The sequence below is a fragment of the Nerophis ophidion genome, linkage group LG09 (assembly GCF_033978795.1).
Source record: "Nerophis ophidion isolate RoL-2023_Sa linkage group LG09, RoL_Noph_v1.0, whole genome shotgun sequence".
Taxonomy (NCBI): Eukaryota; Metazoa; Chordata; class Actinopteri; order Syngnathiformes; family Syngnathidae; genus Nerophis; species Nerophis ophidion.
Window position 1 is genome coordinate 49,762,191 of NC_084619.1, and position 17,580 is coordinate 49,779,770.

The 17,580-nt window shown below is 39.1% G+C and overlaps 1 protein-coding gene across 1 annotated transcript in view; it reads left to right on the forward strand.

The window, feature by feature from the left end:
- adss2 (adenylosuccinate synthase 2) overlaps window positions 1–17,580 on the forward strand; it is a 58,997-nt gene that overhangs the window by 15,170 nt on the left and 26,247 nt on the right. The window contains exons 2-5 of the mRNA XM_061911152.1: window positions 8,109–8,211; window positions 14,746–14,814; window positions 14,896–14,946; window positions 15,083–15,149. Coding sequence (XP_061767136.1) covers window positions 8,109–8,211; window positions 14,746–14,814; window positions 14,896–14,946; window positions 15,083–15,149 — 290 coding nt within the window. The remainder of the gene's footprint in view (window positions 1–8,108; window positions 8,212–14,745; window positions 14,815–14,895; window positions 14,947–15,082; window positions 15,150–17,580) is intronic.

The following is a 17,580-nucleotide window of genomic DNA, read 5'->3' on the forward strand; positions in this document are numbered from 1 at the left end:
CTAATAAAAAAAGCCTTGCCTGTACCGGAAGTAGAAGCCAATGTGCGCGTGACGTCACCGGTGTGAGGGCTCCTCACATCTGCACATCGATTACAATCATAGACACCAGCAGCGCGAGCGATTCTGACCGAGAAAGCGACAATGTCCCCATTAATTATAGCGAGGATGAAAGATTTGTCGATGAGGAAAGTTAGAGTGAAGCACTAGAAAAAAAATTAAATAAAATAAGGGCGAGTGCAGTGGGAGTGATTCAGATGTTATTAGACACATTTACTAGGATAATTCTGGAAAATCCCTTATCTGCTTATTGTGTTAATAGTTTTTTAGTGAGATTATAAAGTCATACCTGAAAGTCTAAGGGGTGCGGTGACCGGCAGTGTCTCTGAGAGAATTAAGCCAATGGAGGAGCCAAGATGACAGCTGCTGCAGGAGGACGCTAACTCCGCACAAGTCTCCAGTAAGAGGCGACTTAATGTCACAATTTTCTCATCCAAAAATATGCTGGTTGACATGTGGCAGAGAAACATGTTCGCTAAAGTTTCACAACAAACAAAGAAACACTGCCAGTGTTTTGGTTGCTAAAGGCAGCTGCAATCCACCGCTTTCCACCCACAGCATTCTTCTTTACAGTCTCCATTATTAATTGAACAAATTGCAAAAGATTCAGCAACACAGATGTCCAAAATACTGTATAATTATGCGAAGAGACAATTATGAAAAGAGACAACTTTTAGCCATAAGTGGTGCTGGGCTAAAAATGTCCGCTCAACCAATAACGTCACAAACACGCGTCATCATACGCGTCATCATTCCGCGACGTTTTCAACAAGAAACACCGCGCGAAATTTAAAATTGTAATTTAGTAAACTAAACCGGCCGTATTGGCATGTGTTGCAATGTTAAGATTTCATCATTGATATATAAACTATCAGACTGCGTGGTCGGTAGTAGTGGGTTTCAGTAGGCCTTTAACTTGCACTTACAGATGTAGCGACAAACTGTATTTAGTGACAGTGGTTTTCTGAAGTGTTTCTGAGCCCATGTGGTGATATCCTTTAGAGATACATTCAATGTTGGTTTTCGGCCATGCCGCTTACGTGGACTGATTTCTCCAGATTCTCTGAACCTTTTGATGATATTATGGTACGTAGATGTTGAAATCCCTAAATTTCTTGCAATTGCACTTTGAGAAACGTTGTACTCCGGCTTCCTCCCACTTCCAAAGACATGCACCTGGGGATAGGTTGATTGGCAACACTAAATTGGCCCTAGTGTGTGAATGTGAGTGTGAATGTTGTCTGTCTATCTGTGTTGGCCCTGTGATGAGGTGGCGACTTGTCCAGGGTGTACCCCGCTTTCCGCCCGATTGTAGCTGAGATAGGCGCCAGTGCCCCCCGCGACCCCAAAAGGGAATAAGCGGTAGGAAATGGATGGATGGATGTTCTTAAACTGTTTGACTATTTGCTCACGCAGTTGTGAACAAAGGGGTGTACCTCGCCCCTTCCTTTCTTGTGAAAGACAAAGCATTTTTTGGGAAGCTATTTTTATACCCTATCATGGCACCCTTCTGTTCCCAATCAGCCTGCACACATGTGGGATGTTCCAAATAAGTGTCTGATGAGCATTCCTTAACTTTATCAGTATTTATTGCCACCTTTCCCAACTTCTTTGTCACGTATTGCTGGCATCAAATTCTAAAGTTAATGATTATTTGCAAAAAAAACCGTTTATCAGTTTGAACATCAAATATGTTGTCTTTGTAGTAAATTCAACTGAATATGGGTTGAAATTGTTTTGCAAATCATTGTATTCCGTTTACATTTTCATCTAACAAAATTTCCCAACTCATGTGGAAACGGGGTTTGTACATTACCGGTATATTGCCAGATCACAATACTGTATTGTGATACATATTGTATCGTAAAAGCCTTGCCGATACCGAGCTCTACCAAACGCTACGCCAGAGCTCTTGAATGATAAAAGGCTGGGTGGATTGATACAAATGTCGACGGTATAACGATACCAATATGGACGACAGTGATCAGATGTTTTTATTATTGTAAAATATTTTTCTTGTCTCAGAAAATAGGTCCCTAGACACAGGAAGACATTAAGGGCAAAATCCACAGGATTTAAACCAGAGTAGTTTTTGCTGTTGTTTAGTTTTGAACTTAAGTATTGGGAAAACGCCACACCTGAAGTCCGGTGAAGCCAGCTTCCTCCACTTGACCCCTGCTGATTACCATGACCTGGACCCATAAATATTTATAATTAAATTAAATTCCTCATAATTGACAAATTTGCACGTATGGACCAAAAGTCAAATGACTATGCGTGCCTGTTTCCATTAGAGCACAGCGGGGTGGGATACGCTGGCTCAGATCGGATAACACGCATGTGTAACGTGTAGGCCTATAATAAACACCTCCACTGCAAATGATAGAAGGCTTCCCTTCAGGACACTTAATACTGTTACAGTAAAGCAGGGTGTAATTTACAACAAGTGGACAAATATACCGCATCCTGTTTAGACAGGAAAGCTAATTGCACCCTCTGCTGTGTGTTACCCTACAGTTGATTACCTAACAGACCATGGAGCAGCCATGTTCCTACATGATCACTACATTTAGACATTTATTGAAATTAACTTTTCCTATAGCTTGTAGTCAAGTTCAATACGAGGCAGTCGTAAAATAGCATTCAAAGAGGAGTCTTATTTCCTTCCTCGTGCTACCTTTGGGGCGCCGCTATGTCTGGAAATAACTAGAACTCCATGTGGTCTGAGCACATGCTGCTCTCAGTTTATAGCCTCAAGCTTCGCATTGGGGAACAAGTCAGGTCTTGGTCACTGGGGGGTGAAAGTTGAAACTGCAGGTATTGAAGAGTCACACCTGTGCATGCCACATTGGACTTGGCTCAACAGGTGCCGATAAATATTATCAGTAATAAGTTCAGGTCAAAACTGGTAAGAACAAGTGTTTTTGCTGCAAATTCCTAAAACTTTTGTCGTCTATTTTTAAAATATTAAATCTTGCACTCTTCCGCCATTCTTGAATACCTCTCGAGGAACTTTGAAGAAACGTCCATCCTTTTTGCGATATAAACGGTCCGTACAGCCGAAAACAACACAAGCATAGGGCAAAGAGAAAGCCTAAATGGCCCCAAGCACCCGTTGAGAACAGACACTGGCTTGACGACCACATGTATTTAATGAGCCCGACTTGACGTCATTTTGAATCCAAGCAATTGATTAATCTAAAGTTTAATTTATTCGATTGATCGAGAAATCGAACTAAGCACTGAGGCTTTCTAGCCCCAGTGTGACTTTTAAAGGAAAATTAGTTCAAATAGACAAAAATGTTCTACTGACCGTTATGTCTTTCAATAAATTCACATAATATTTTAATTTACACATTTTACCACGGCAGCATTACTATACATTACTTACAAAAAAGTAAAAAAAAAAGTGAGGGTAGATGAACACAAACCAGGTAATAAGACAATAAAGAACACAAATAAACAAAGTAACAACGTTTAATAAAGTATGATAAATTAAGTGACAATGTATTTAACATATACATATTTGAAAATGTATAAATTGGAGAAGTGATATTTTAATTTTGGGAGAAACAACTCATTGGCATTGGCGTTCAAACTGAGGTAACATGTTAACTCATGTGTTTGAATAAAACATTGGTTATGCAAGTCAAACATATAAGATGGCGATAGCTGCCAAAATAAACCATTAACCTTATTTCTGCTTGTTTGCTGCTCTTAAATATACTGGGTGAATTGTAAAAACCCCGTTTCCATATGAGTTGCGAAATTGTGTTAGATGTAAATATAAACTGAATACAATGATATGCAAATCCTTTTCAACCCATATTCAATTGAATGCACTACAAAGACAAGATATTTGATGATCAAACTCATAAACTCTATTTTTTTTTGCAAATAAAAATTAACTTAGAATTTCATGGCTGCAACACGTGCCAAAGTAGTTGGGAAATGACATGTTCACCACTGTGTTACATCACCTTTTCTTTTAGCAACACTCAATAAACGTTAGGGAACTGAGGAAACTAATTGTTGAAGCTTTGAAAGTGGAATTCTTTCCCATTCTTGTTTTATGTAGAGCTTCAGTCGTTCAACAGTCCGGGGTCTCCGCTGTCATATTTTACGCTTTATAATGCGCCACACATTTTCGATGTGAGACAGGTCTGGACTGCAGGCGGGCCAGGAAAGTACCCGCACTCTTTTTTTATGAAGCCCCGCTGTTGTAACACTTGTCTTGCTGAAATAAGCAGGGGCGTCCATGATAACGTTGCTTGCATGACAACATATGTTGCTCCAAAACCTGTAAGGACCTTTCAGCATTGATGGTGCCTTCACAGATGTGTAAGTTACCCATGCCTTGGGCACTAATACAACCCCATACCCTCACAGATGCTGGCTTTTGAACTTTGCGCCTATAACAATCCAAATGGTTATTTTCCTCTTTGTCTGGAGGACACCACATCCTCTGTTTCCAAATATAATTTGAAATGTGGACTCATCAGACCACATAATACCTTTCCTCTTTGCATGAGTCCATCTTAAGTGAGCTCGGGCCCAGCCAAGCCGGCGGCGTTTCAGGATATTGTTGATAAATGGGTTTGGCTGTGCATAGTAGAGTTTTAACTTGCACTTACGAATGTAGCGACAAACTGTAGTTACTGACAGTGGTTTTATGAAGTGTTCCTGACCCCATGTGGTGATATCATTTACACACTGATGTCAGTTTTTGATGCAGTACCACCTGAGGGATCAAAAGTCCATAATATCATCGCTTACGTGCAGTGATTTCTCCAGATTCTCTGAACTTTTTGATGATTTTACGTACGGTAGACGGTAAAATCCCTAAATTCCTTGCAATAGCTCGTTGTGAAATGTTCTAAAACTGTTCAACAATTTGCTTACAAAGTGGTGACCCTCACCCCATCCTTGTTTGTGAATTACTTAGCATTTCATGGAAGTGCTTTTATACCCAATCATGGCACCCAACTGTTCCCAATTAGCCTGCACACCTGTAGGATGTTCCATATAAGTGTTTGATGAGCATTCCTCAGCTTTATCAGTATTTATTGCCACCTTTCCCAACTTCTTTGTCACATGTTGCTGGCATCAAATTCTAAAGTTAATGATTATTTGCACAAAAAAAAAAGTTTATCGGTTTGAACATCAAATATGTTGTCTTTGTAGCATATTCAACTGAATATGGGTTGAAAATGATTTGCAAATCATTGTATTCCGTTTATATTTACATCTAACACAATTTCTCAACTCATATGGAAACGGAGTTTGTAATAATGTGCAGCATCAATGGCCATGCGTATAATGACAACATTTATTCAATCTGATCATTTGTATCAGAATGTTACTGTGTAAATGGACCCTGAAAAAAATATCTGATTTATGACGTGCATTTTTTATGCATCACAACTTAAATCTGAATACTTTTCTTTGACATGCACAGAACATAACATAAACAGAAAGGTGTGTTGTTGTTGTGCTATGGCGCAATCTTTTATACGAGTTCGCTCACTGCAGGTGCTGAAGAAGCAGTCGACTTCCATTGTAAATAAGCATGGCTTTGTGCATTTCTGCTTGTCCGACATTATCACAGCAGTTATCACGTTGTCCTTCTGTTCACTACTTTTGTTTTACCTCTCTTTTTGAAATGGAGCTGTTCTTTGCCATTTATGTTGCGATATGTATAAGTTGCTGCATATCTTCATGTTACAACGTTCTGTGTATGTGTCTGAGGCTAGCAGTTGGCACTTGGAGTAGCTGTAATGTTGTGAATAAAACAGCTTGTTAAGATGATAACAGAATTCCTTTTATTGGTACATCGACACATGACACTCTGTACCATACATCTTGTTTTTGCTAGTCTTGTTATAACACTTTGTCTTTACACGTTGAATAGGAGTAGACAACAGCAAGACAAGCGCTTAATTTCAAGACTTAAATTTAGTCCCACCTCTACCAACAAAGTATATCTGACATTAAAGACATGCGCAGTAAGGATAATCACAACCTGAATTTCGGAAGATGTGTTTTTTTTTATGCTACAATCCGAATTACTATTGGCATAAACCACTTGTCTCTATCGGAATACATTTTGATCCGAATGTGTGTGTAATCGGGTCAGAATATTCTGAATGGCATGTTTACATGAAGAAGTTTTATACCGGTTAGGCTTTTAATCCAATTAAATATGTCCAAGTGCGCATAGCAATTGATTTAGTATTGTTGTGTAATGCAAACTCTGTTTGATAGTACACACATTTCACTTTTACATGTTTGCAAAACTCTTCTCTCATCTTCTCGAGGTCTTTGCTGTCTTTCCACGAGTGATGTGCAGAACGATACTGCAATATCGATACGAGATCTTTATGCTCTAATATCGAGTCTCTCAAATCAAAATATCAATACTTGAGTAATTTGAGATAACGTATATCATTAACAGTAACAGTGTGAAGTAACTACACCATTGATTTATTGTCTAAATGAAACACGATTGGTGGGAACTACTTTATCTTCCGCCTATGCAAGTACAAAATGTGCAAGCGCAGCAGCATTCAGTCTGTCATTTGTTTATTTAAGAAAATGACTGGCAGTTAAAGAGTCACTCAGTGTTACAGAACAGCACGTGTATTTATCATTTTATTGTAGGCTATTTGGAGACACCATAGACAGAGTTTATTATAAATAAGAACACAGTTAGTGCAGATTAAAGCCATCATTTGTTTCGCCCGGTGATTGTATACCCTTTTGAAGATGATTTCCATCCGTCCAAGTGGGGTGATGGAGCCTATCTCAGCTGCATTCGGGCGGAAGATGGGGTACACCCTGGACAAGTCGCCACTTCATCACAGGGCCAACACAGATAGACAGACAACATTCACACTCACATTCACACACTAGGGCTAATTTAATGTTGCCAATCAACCTATCCCCAGGTGCATGTTATTGGCGGTGGGAGGAAGCCGGAGTACCTGGGGGGAACCCACGCAGTCATGGGGAGAACATGCAAACTCCACACAGAAAGATCCCGAGCCCGGTATTGAACCCAGGACTACTCAGGACCTTCGTATTGTGAGGCACATGCACTAACCCCCCGAAATACACCAATTTTTAAAAAATTCACAAAGTGTCTGTATTGCATCATTATTGCCAATATCAGCCTGAATTTAGTGAAATAGTGCAAAGAACACAAGTACTTTCTAGCACTGTAAGTTGTCCAATGTCTCCCTATGTCCCTGTGTTGCCATTCTGATGTACTTTATCTTAGCCCTGCCTCGTTGTTTGTTTTGATATGAAGTGTGAATCACTTGTCACATAACAATTCAATCCTATCCGAATAACTGTGTTGACTATTCGATTCAGAATCGATTTTTGAATCAACACTATTCTTGATTCTTGTAATGTATTATTTGGCATAGTAATTGTAGTGAAACTGGTTACAGGTTGGAAATGCTCCTTCTGGTTGTATGTAAATGGCATCTTGTTAGAAATGTATTTATATAAGAAAAAAATTAGTAAACATTTTTTCAAATAGTTCAATAATAGATACATTTAAAATCAAAATAAATAAACGCGATTCAATTGTGACTCCTTTTTTTTTTTTTGCATGTGCACCCCTAGCGAACATGTATCGCCAAATCTGTGACGGCGGTGGGTTGTTAAAAGGCGCTTTACAGTCGGAGCCTATTATTCATTCATGGCACATTTACATGTGGTGGTAAGCTACATTTGTAGCCGCCTTTGGGTAGACTGACGGTAACGTGAACCTCACGCAAACGGTTTGGACATTAAAGGGGGCCCGCGCACTCCTTGTTGCTATCTTTTTCTGCTTGTTGCTACCTGCTGATCTGTACAGGCTGCATTCCATCTCAGCCAAACAAAGTTCCAGGACTTTCACGCTTCTAAGGGGTGTGTGTGTGTGTGTGTGTGTGTGTGTGTGTGTGTGTGTGTGTGTGTGTGTGTGTGTGTGTGTGTGTGTGTGTGTGTGTGTGTGTGTTTGTGTGTGTGTGTGTCATGTTAATGTGGTCTCTCCCACGCAGGGTGGCAACAACGCGGGACACACAGTAGTGGTCGACTCAGTGGAGTACGACTTTCACCTCCTCCCCAGCGGCATCATCAACCCCAAAGTCACCGCCTTCATCGGTACGTTACGCTGACAAACCCCCATTTCCTTTTTACTATCCCATTTACAGCACCCCTTTAGAGAGCATCCATCGTTTGATCCATTGGCTTGTCGCTAAACTGCAGATTTCAGTGCATCTGCTCATCTGCAGTAACTTCATTAGCTAATGCTTTCCATTCTCGCACTTAACATTCACTTTAACATACAAGATGTCTGATCCGTCGATACTAATTAAATTTTTGGACCCCAATCCCAATAAGTGTGGAGTTAAGTTTAGCAAAAAGCAGAAATTGAATCAGACAAGCCACGGTGACAATTTGGCACAGCATGCCGTTTTTCGAGCAAATACGAAGCTTGGTGGCACTGTTAATAAACCCCCACAGGTGTCAAACTCAAAACCCAGGGGCCAAATCTGGCCGCCCACATTATTTATTTGACCTGCCACTTTATTGTATGTAGTCCGTCACATTGTCAATGTGTCCTGATAAAAGCTGGACACAATAAAACAGTTTCTTGTTAAATAGAGTTGTTCTTTAAATTTGGGCAGAAAATGTACTGCAGGCAATTGTATATGTTGTACACTTTAATACTAACTGATCATAGGGGTGGACAAAAAAATAATTCACATTTGAATTATTTTTATTAATTCTTATTCATCTAAATCAATTCATAAACATTTCTTGTAAAATTAATTTAAAAATTACATATATATATATATATATATATATATATATATATATATATATATATATATATATATATATATATATATATATATGTATATATATATATATATATATATATGTATGTATGTATGTATGTTTATCTATATAGCCCTAAATCACAAGTGTCTCAAAGGGCTGCACAAACCACGACGACATCCTCGGTAGAGCCCACATATATTGTGAAAGTCCAATCCATAGTGGATCTAACATAACCGTGAGAATCCAGACCAAAGTGGATCCAATATAGTAGCGAGAGTCCCGTCCAAAGTGGAGCCAGCAGGAAACCATCCCAAGCGGAGGCGGATCAGCAGCGCAGAGATGTCCCCAACCGATACACAAGCGAGCGGTCCATCCTGGGTCCCGGCTCTGGACAAGCGTTCCATCCTGGGTCCCGACTCTGGACAGCCAGTACTTCATCCATGGCCACCGGACCGGACATAGGTGAAAAAACAAACAAACGGCAGATCAACTGGTCTAAAAAGGGGGTTTATTTAAAGGCTAGAGTATACAAATGAGTTTTAAGATGAGACTTAAATGCTTCTACTGAGGTAGCATCTCAAACTGTTACCGGGAGGGCATTCCAGAGTACTGGAGCCCGAATGGAAAACGCCCTATAGCCCGCAGACTTTTTTGGGGCTCTGAGAATCACTAATAATCCGGAATCCTTTGAACGCAGATTTCTTGCCGGAACATATGGTACAATACAATCGGCAAGATAGGCTGGAGCTCGACCGTGTAGTCCGTGTAGTATTTTGTACGTAAGTAGTAAAACCTTAAAGTCACATCTTAAGTGCACAAGAAGCCAGTGCAGGTGAGCCAGTATAGGCGTAATATGATCAAACTTTCTTGTTCTTGTCAAAAGTCTAGCAGCTGCATTTAATACCAACTGTAATCATTTAATGCTAGACATGGGTAGACCCGAAAATAATACGTTACAGGAATCGAGACGAGACGTAACAAACACATGCATAATGATTTCAGCGTTCTTAGTGGGCAAAATGGAGCGAATCTTAGCGATATTACAGAGATGAAAGAAGGCCGTTTTAGTAACGCTTTTAATGTGTGACTCAAACGAGAGACTTGGGTCTAAGATAATACCCAAATTCTTTACCGAGTTGCCTTGTTTAATTGTTTGTTTGTCAAATGTTAAAGTTGTATTATTAAATAGAGGTCGGTGTCTAGCAGGACCGATAATCAGTATTTCCGATTTTTTGGCGTTGAGTTGCAAAAAGTTGGCGGACATCCATTGTTTAATTTCATTAAGACACGCGTGTTGGTCAGCATGTAGATTTGGGTGTCATCCGCATAACAGTGAAAGGTAACACCGTATTTGCGTCTGATGTTGCTTAGTGGCAGCATGTAGATGCTGAAGAGTGCAGGGCCAAGGACCGAACCCTGGGGAACTCCACACGTTACCTTAACATAGTCCAAGGTCACATTGTTATGGGAAACGCACTGCATCCTGTCAGTAAGATAAGAGTTAAACCAAGATAGGGCTAAGTCTAACATACCAATTCGTGTTTTGATACGCTCTAATAAAATATTATATATATATATACATATATATATATATATATATGTGTGTTAAGCCATATTCATGCAACCAGAAGGAGCTTTTCTAACTTGTAACATGTTTTGAAAAAGTTTCACTATAAATATATTAGATATAATACGTTGCAAAAATCATCACCCCATTAATCGGATGGAATTATTAGATACCCAAAGACTTACACTCCTACATGATCATGCAGAAAAAATGCTCAAAGCATTTTATGGGGCGTACTGTTAGCGTTTTTCTACCTTCAAGGTACTCTGCTGCTTTGACACTGTTTCCACATTCACCCATTCATACACACATTCATACACTAACGGCGGGAGCTGCCATCCAAGGCCATAACTACACCCCATCAGGAGCAAGGGTGAAGTGTCCTGCCCATGGACATAACGGATGTGACTCGGATGGCGGAAGCTCGGATCAAACCTGGATCCCTCGAGTTGCTGGCACAGCCGCTCTACCACCTGAGCCACGCCTTCCTCTTAATGTATTTATTCCTGGCACACTGTTAGGGATAGGAATTGATAAGATTTTTTGAGGTTCCGATTCCACTTCCTATTCTGCTTAACGATTCGGTAATTTATGGATTCGTATTTAGAAAGTTGTATTAGCATCAGAGGTGGGTAGAGTAGCCAGAAATTGTACTCAAGTAAGAGTACTGTTACTTTACAGATTTATTACTCAAGTAAAAGTAAGAAGTAGTCACCCAAATATTTACTTGAGTATAAGTAAAAAGTATGTTGTGAAAAAACTACTCAAGTACTGAGTAACTGATGAGTAACTTGACTGTTTAATGATTACTGCAACAAATAATGCACAAAAACATAAAATTAGCAATGAGCAAATTCAGAGTTAGGAATATCTCTTAACCAACTAAAACAATGATATATATTAAATAATAGTACATTAAAATAAGGCACATTGAGCCACAATAAATTAACAGCACCATAGGCTCAGTAGGCATTGATTGATTGAAACTTTTATTAGTAGATTGCAAAGTACAGTACATATTCCGTACAATTGACCACTAAATGGTAACACCCCAATAAGTTTTTCAACATTTATCAATTACTTAATAAATGACCAAGTCGAGGTGATCTACCTCATAGATACATATACATACACACACATATATACATACACACACATATATATATATATATATATATATATATATATATATATATATATATATATATATATATATATATATATATATATATATATATATATATATATATATACACACATATATATATATATATATACACACATATACATACATACATTTATATATACAGTATATAATTTATATTGATTTATTTTGCCGTTTTTGTTGACATGTTAAAGGTGTTTTAATGAATATACATGCATGTTTAACACATAGATTCCTATCTTTCATGAAGACAAGAATATAAGTTGGTGTATAACCTGATTCTGATGCCTTGCATTGATTGGAATCAGACAGTATAGTGCTGATAACGTCCACGTTTTCAAATGAAGGAGAGAAAAAGTTCCTCTTTTCCGTCTAATACCACATGAAAGTCGTTGTTTTTTGGCATCTTATTTGTCCAGCTTCCATATTAGTTTTTATACACTTTACAAGAAATACATTGGCGGCAAACTCCGTATCTTGCTAGCTTGTTTGCGCTGGCTTTTGGAGACTCTTATTTTGTTAGCGCAGGCGCGATGGAGCGGCACTTTTATTGTGAAGACAGGAACTCTGCGATCAGTCTTTAGGCTTTTGACGGGAAATACGGTTGAAATAAAAAGTGTCTTTTTTCCTTTACACTTTTGATTGATTGATTGAAACTTTTATTAGTAGATTGCACAGTACAGTACATATTCCGTACAATTGACCACTAAATAGTAACACCACAATAAGTTTTTCAACTTGTTTAAGTTGGGTCATGTGACCGCCTGGCTCTGTTTGATTGGTCAAACGTCACCAGTGACTGCATGTGATTGGTGAAACGCAGGCATGCGTAGAGCCTACTTTGAAAAACCAAAACAAACATTAAAGGATCGATAAAAAAAAAGTAGCGAGTAGTGAGCTGAATGTAGATAAATGGAGCGGAGTAAAAGTAGCGTTTCTTCTCTATAAATATACTCAAGTAAAAGTATGTTGCATAAAAACTACTTATAGAAGTACAATTTATCCCAAAAGTTACTGAAGTGAATGTAACGGAGTAAATGTAGCGCGCTACTACCCACCTCTGATTAGCATCAATTTTTATTGTACAGGTAACATGACCTTGCAAAGCTTACATTGTGTCTTAAGAGGCACATATGTAGCGTAGGAGAAAAATTACATTTTTAAAAATAAAAATATGAACTAAATATTCTGTAAAATTAAACAAAATAAAACATGTGAAAATTTCACAATAATGTGATTAACTCATTACATGCAAAGTGAGATATGTGAAGCCATCTTGATAATTATGGCTGGAAGTTTAGGAAAATCTTGGATCGATCATCAAAATTATAACAAATAGAGGCTCGACATTGACTTTGCATGTAATAAATTATCACCTATAACCATTTTATTTGTGTGTGCGCGCGCGTGTGTAAGGGTTGTACGATATAAAGTATACACTAGTATTAGTATAGTTTTAGTTAGTATACAAATAAAGTATTGCTGCACTAATCAATTGAAATCGGTACTATACTGCCTTTGAAAAATATATGTCATTATTCATTCATCCATCCATCCATTTTCTACCGCTTATTCCCTTTGGGGTCACGAGGGGCGCTGGTGCCTATCTCAGCTACAATCGGGCAGAAGGCGGGGTACACCCTGGACAAGTTGCCACCTCATCGCAGGGCCAACACAGACAGACAGACAACATTCACACTCACATTCACACACTAGGGCCAATTTAGTGTTTCCAATCAGCTTATCCCCAGGTGCATGTCTTTGGAAGTGGGAGGAAGCTGGAGTACCCGGAGGGAACCCATGCAGTCACGGGGGAGAACATGCAAACTCCACACAGAAAGATCCCGAGCCCGGGATTGAACCCAGGACTACTCAGGACCTTCGTATTGTGAGGCAGACGCACCAACCCCTCTGCCACCGTGAAGCCCTGTATCATTATCATATATCAAATATCATTCTTTCATCTTAATGCTGATGTTTGGCGGTGACTACAGAACCGAGGCGCATCATGTTGAGTGTGTCAAAACGCACACACAAAGTGCGTACAAGCAATAACAACTTTGTGGGGAAGAATTGCATAAAACAGTAATTCTACTGGTTAATATAGAGGGTGCGTGAAATGCAATATGGTTGGTATTTTGGCTTCAAAACTAACAGTAAAGGTGACACTTTAAACAGGGAGGCGCCGTGTTGCAAGTGCTGTTTTACACTTCTCCTGCTTGACTCCTCCCAGACTGGTCAAGGAGCGCAGGGGAGATGTTCCCTCAAGGGCCGATATTTTGTCGGGGCTCCACTCTTTGGTGGATTAATTACAACTTTGTCACTTTATTTATAATTTCCACAGGGCACAACTGGACCTCCACCGTGCTATTAACACTCCTACACAATGCTACCGCTACCTCTCCTAACTTGCCCACTTACTTACTCAGGTCATTCACCCCTCATACTGCCATTCTTAAAGGAGCACACACACACATACAGTACATACACTACTCTTACAACAGCTGTTTTTTTTGTTTCTGGCCTTTTTAAAGAACATATATGGATCAAAGAAAGTTATGCAAACTGTTTAAAGATGTCATGATGACCTCTCCCCTGGCCATGCCCCAATCCCCACCCTGGGGCTAAACCCTGGGGTTGTCAAAACCTACAAATTTAAAAGCAAGTTAGCAATCTGGTAGTAAAAAAATATTCTAACCAAAAAGAGTTGAGGTTATTATACGTTTAAATTAATATACTCATGGTTGCCCTCAGAGGGCCGTTTGTAACAATAACCGCAATGTGGCCTGCAATGAAAACAAACTTAACACCCCGGCCCCAAAGGTTTGATTATATTTACGTTTCTCGCACTGTTATAAAAAACACCCACTGTAAATTTAGGGTGTTTTGTCGGATCAACACCAATTTGACACCTTTTAGTCGACCAATGATCACATGTGTGTAAAATCTGAACAAAATTGGTTAAAAAACATGGTCACCGTCAAGAAAAATGTTGTTGGACATGGGAACTAATACTGATTGTACAGCTTTGAGGTTGTCTTACAGAGCATTTAGAGTAGAACAAATAGAGGGCGCCTAGTATCCTCACCGAGTGTGCTTCTGGTTGTGTTCACGTCAGGTAACGGCGTCGTGATCCACCTTCCAGGCCTGTTTGAAGAGGCCGAAAAGAACGAGCGCAAAGGGAAAAGTGAGTTGATTGCTCGTCGTGTCCAAGATGAGCGTGATTGGCCTTCAGTCTGTTGAGTGTCAAACTATATTTGGGGCGCAGGTCTCAAAGGCTGGGAGAAAAGGTTGATCATCTCCGACAGAGCGCACATCGGTATGTAGCACCTGCACAGACGTGTGCGTGTGTGTGTGTTAGTACGTGTGTTAGTGTGTGTCGTATGAGATTGTGATTGTCTTGACCTTCTCCGTTGTGTGTGAGCGCGCGTGTCCCCTCTCTGCCTCCTCCGCAGTGTTTGACTTCCACCAAGCCGTGGATGGCGTTCAGGAACAGCTGAGGCAAGAGCAAGCAGGCAAAAAGTAAGGAAACAGCTTAGTCCAACCAACATGGCCGCAACACAAACAAAACATGGAATTTTAACAAGGTCTTCAGGGGACACAGAACACGGTCTGATGCATCCACAGTTGGGATATTGCTGCAGGCAATAACGTTATCCTAGCCACACCGCGCTTCAAATATTGCGGCTTTATCACACAGCAGGTTTCGGGGGGATATTTATAAAAAATATACGCATATTTTACAATTATTTAATCCTAAATTAAGCATTTTCAAGCATAAAAATGGAAAAATTTACTAAAAATGTTATAGTAGTATTGGCCACAGATGACACCAAACCAAACAGAGTGTGCTTTTCAGTATCATGGCCACTGATTGATTCAGCCTCAGACAACTTTTTTATATTGGATTAAAATAGTGTAAAAGGGACTAAAGTGTGTTCTTTCATATTTATAATGTTGAATGATGTATTTAGAAGGCCATAAACCGTTTTTGTATGCTGTTGCTATGAAAATAATAATTTTGAATTAATAGGTGTTTAACGATACTGTAGATACCACAGTATTTTGGTTTCAGTTTTTGGAATAATACTGTGCCGCATGACAGTATCGAACAAAAACTTGGTGTGTAGTTTTTGTCTGGCTCTTTGGCTTTGGCCAGGTCTCGAGATAAACTACATCTCTCAGGATCCTCTGCGCAGCGCAAAGCCGAGAAGGTAAGGGACGCGTGTTCGTTGAAGATAAGAGGAATTGTTTTTTAGACATTTACTAAAAAAAAATCAAGTTGCTTAACAAACACACAAACAAACCCTGGCAAAATCATAACCTCTTCGACTGAGTAAAGAAAGTCTGTGTTGTGCAAAGTTTCCTGGACAACAAAGTCACATCGCACCTCACAGAGGAAAATTACCCCCCAAAAAATTTACACCGCGGGAAATACTCAAAAGCTACTTGATGAATCCTCAATCCATCCATCCACTTCTACGGCTCGATTCGCTCAATGTCGCGGGAGAACTGGAGCCAGCTGTAATCGGGTGGAAGGCAGCACCCTGGACAGGTCATCACTTCATAAACTGTCACCCAGGAAAGATATTTGATACCAGCGAAGCTAAACATCAGTTTGTGAAGTATCTACACTACGAAAAGTTAAATTGTTAATTTACGTAGTGCCCATTTTCTGTTGTGTTGGCTATATAGTTCAATCTTTGCTGTCTAGTCTTTAGTTGCGTCCTAAAAGGTGTTAATACTGTAAGTATTTTTCTTATTACACACCAGCTCTTTGTATGTAACACACATCTGAGTTGTAGTTTTCAATAAAAAATTTGGAGATTTGAAATAGCCATGTAAAATCACTAATGCTAATCAGTAGCATAGCAATAGCAAAGTCAATATTTATTGACATTAAGCTACTACATTTTTGTAAAAGTGGAGCCTTACTTTAATTATGTTGGAGTTAATATATTTGTTGGCATTGAAAATTTAAACATTACATAATTCTGGTTCGGCTGAGTCCACTCAGTACTGCTTTAGTGATCGCCAAGTGCAAAGAGTCGGCAACCGGGCGTGAGTTCATGTGCACCGTTAAGAGTTTGGTGATTTGATTGCTGGAAAAAACATACTGGATTCGGTACCCATCCCTAGTAGTGGTATGCATTGTTGTCATCTATAGTTATCTTTCTAGTTCAATAATCAGTTTATTTTGCTACAGGTGCTTAATTTGTTTTTAATACTTGAATTGTGCGTTTTCGAGATTTTTGCATCATGTCTTTTTCCCTAATTGCTCACGTTCACTAATTATTAAAACGTATCTTTTAAAACACTGTTTAAAACAAACAGAATGGGTGATGTGGTTTAAAAGTAGTGGACAAACTTCAAAATAGATCCAGGTCAGGGCTATTCAACTACATAATGAAGAGGACTGCAGTTTCAAGAGCCAAAGGCCTCAGGGGAAGGACATCAACATTTAGATGTTTGTTTACAGAGTGCCTAGCAGGTTATATTCCTTTGAGACTGTGTTTACTTATTCACAACGTAAACACATCAGCTTTCATACCGCACTGTAAATAAATTAATTATTTTGCGCTCCCTACTCGTTTCCAGTGTGTGGAGCTGGACAGATAACAGCAGGAAGAAACAGATGCTAAGTTTCGTTCCTTCTTTGGAATTATTTTTCTTCCACTGTTTTACTTCTTAAGACTTCTTCCTTTTATTTAGGTTTGTAAGACTGAAAATACAAACATTACAAAAGTGTAATGTAATTTGTGTATTTTACATAATGTCCATTGTGTAGGTTGCATAAAATAAATATAAGGTTTAGTGTTTATACACACAGCAAACATTGCACAAATGTGGTTTCACACAATTAAACCTAAGCTGTAATAGTTTTATCGCCCTCTGTTGGTCAAATTCAGCGCTATATGTATTTAACCAGTTTTGATCGCCAGAGTTTAACAGC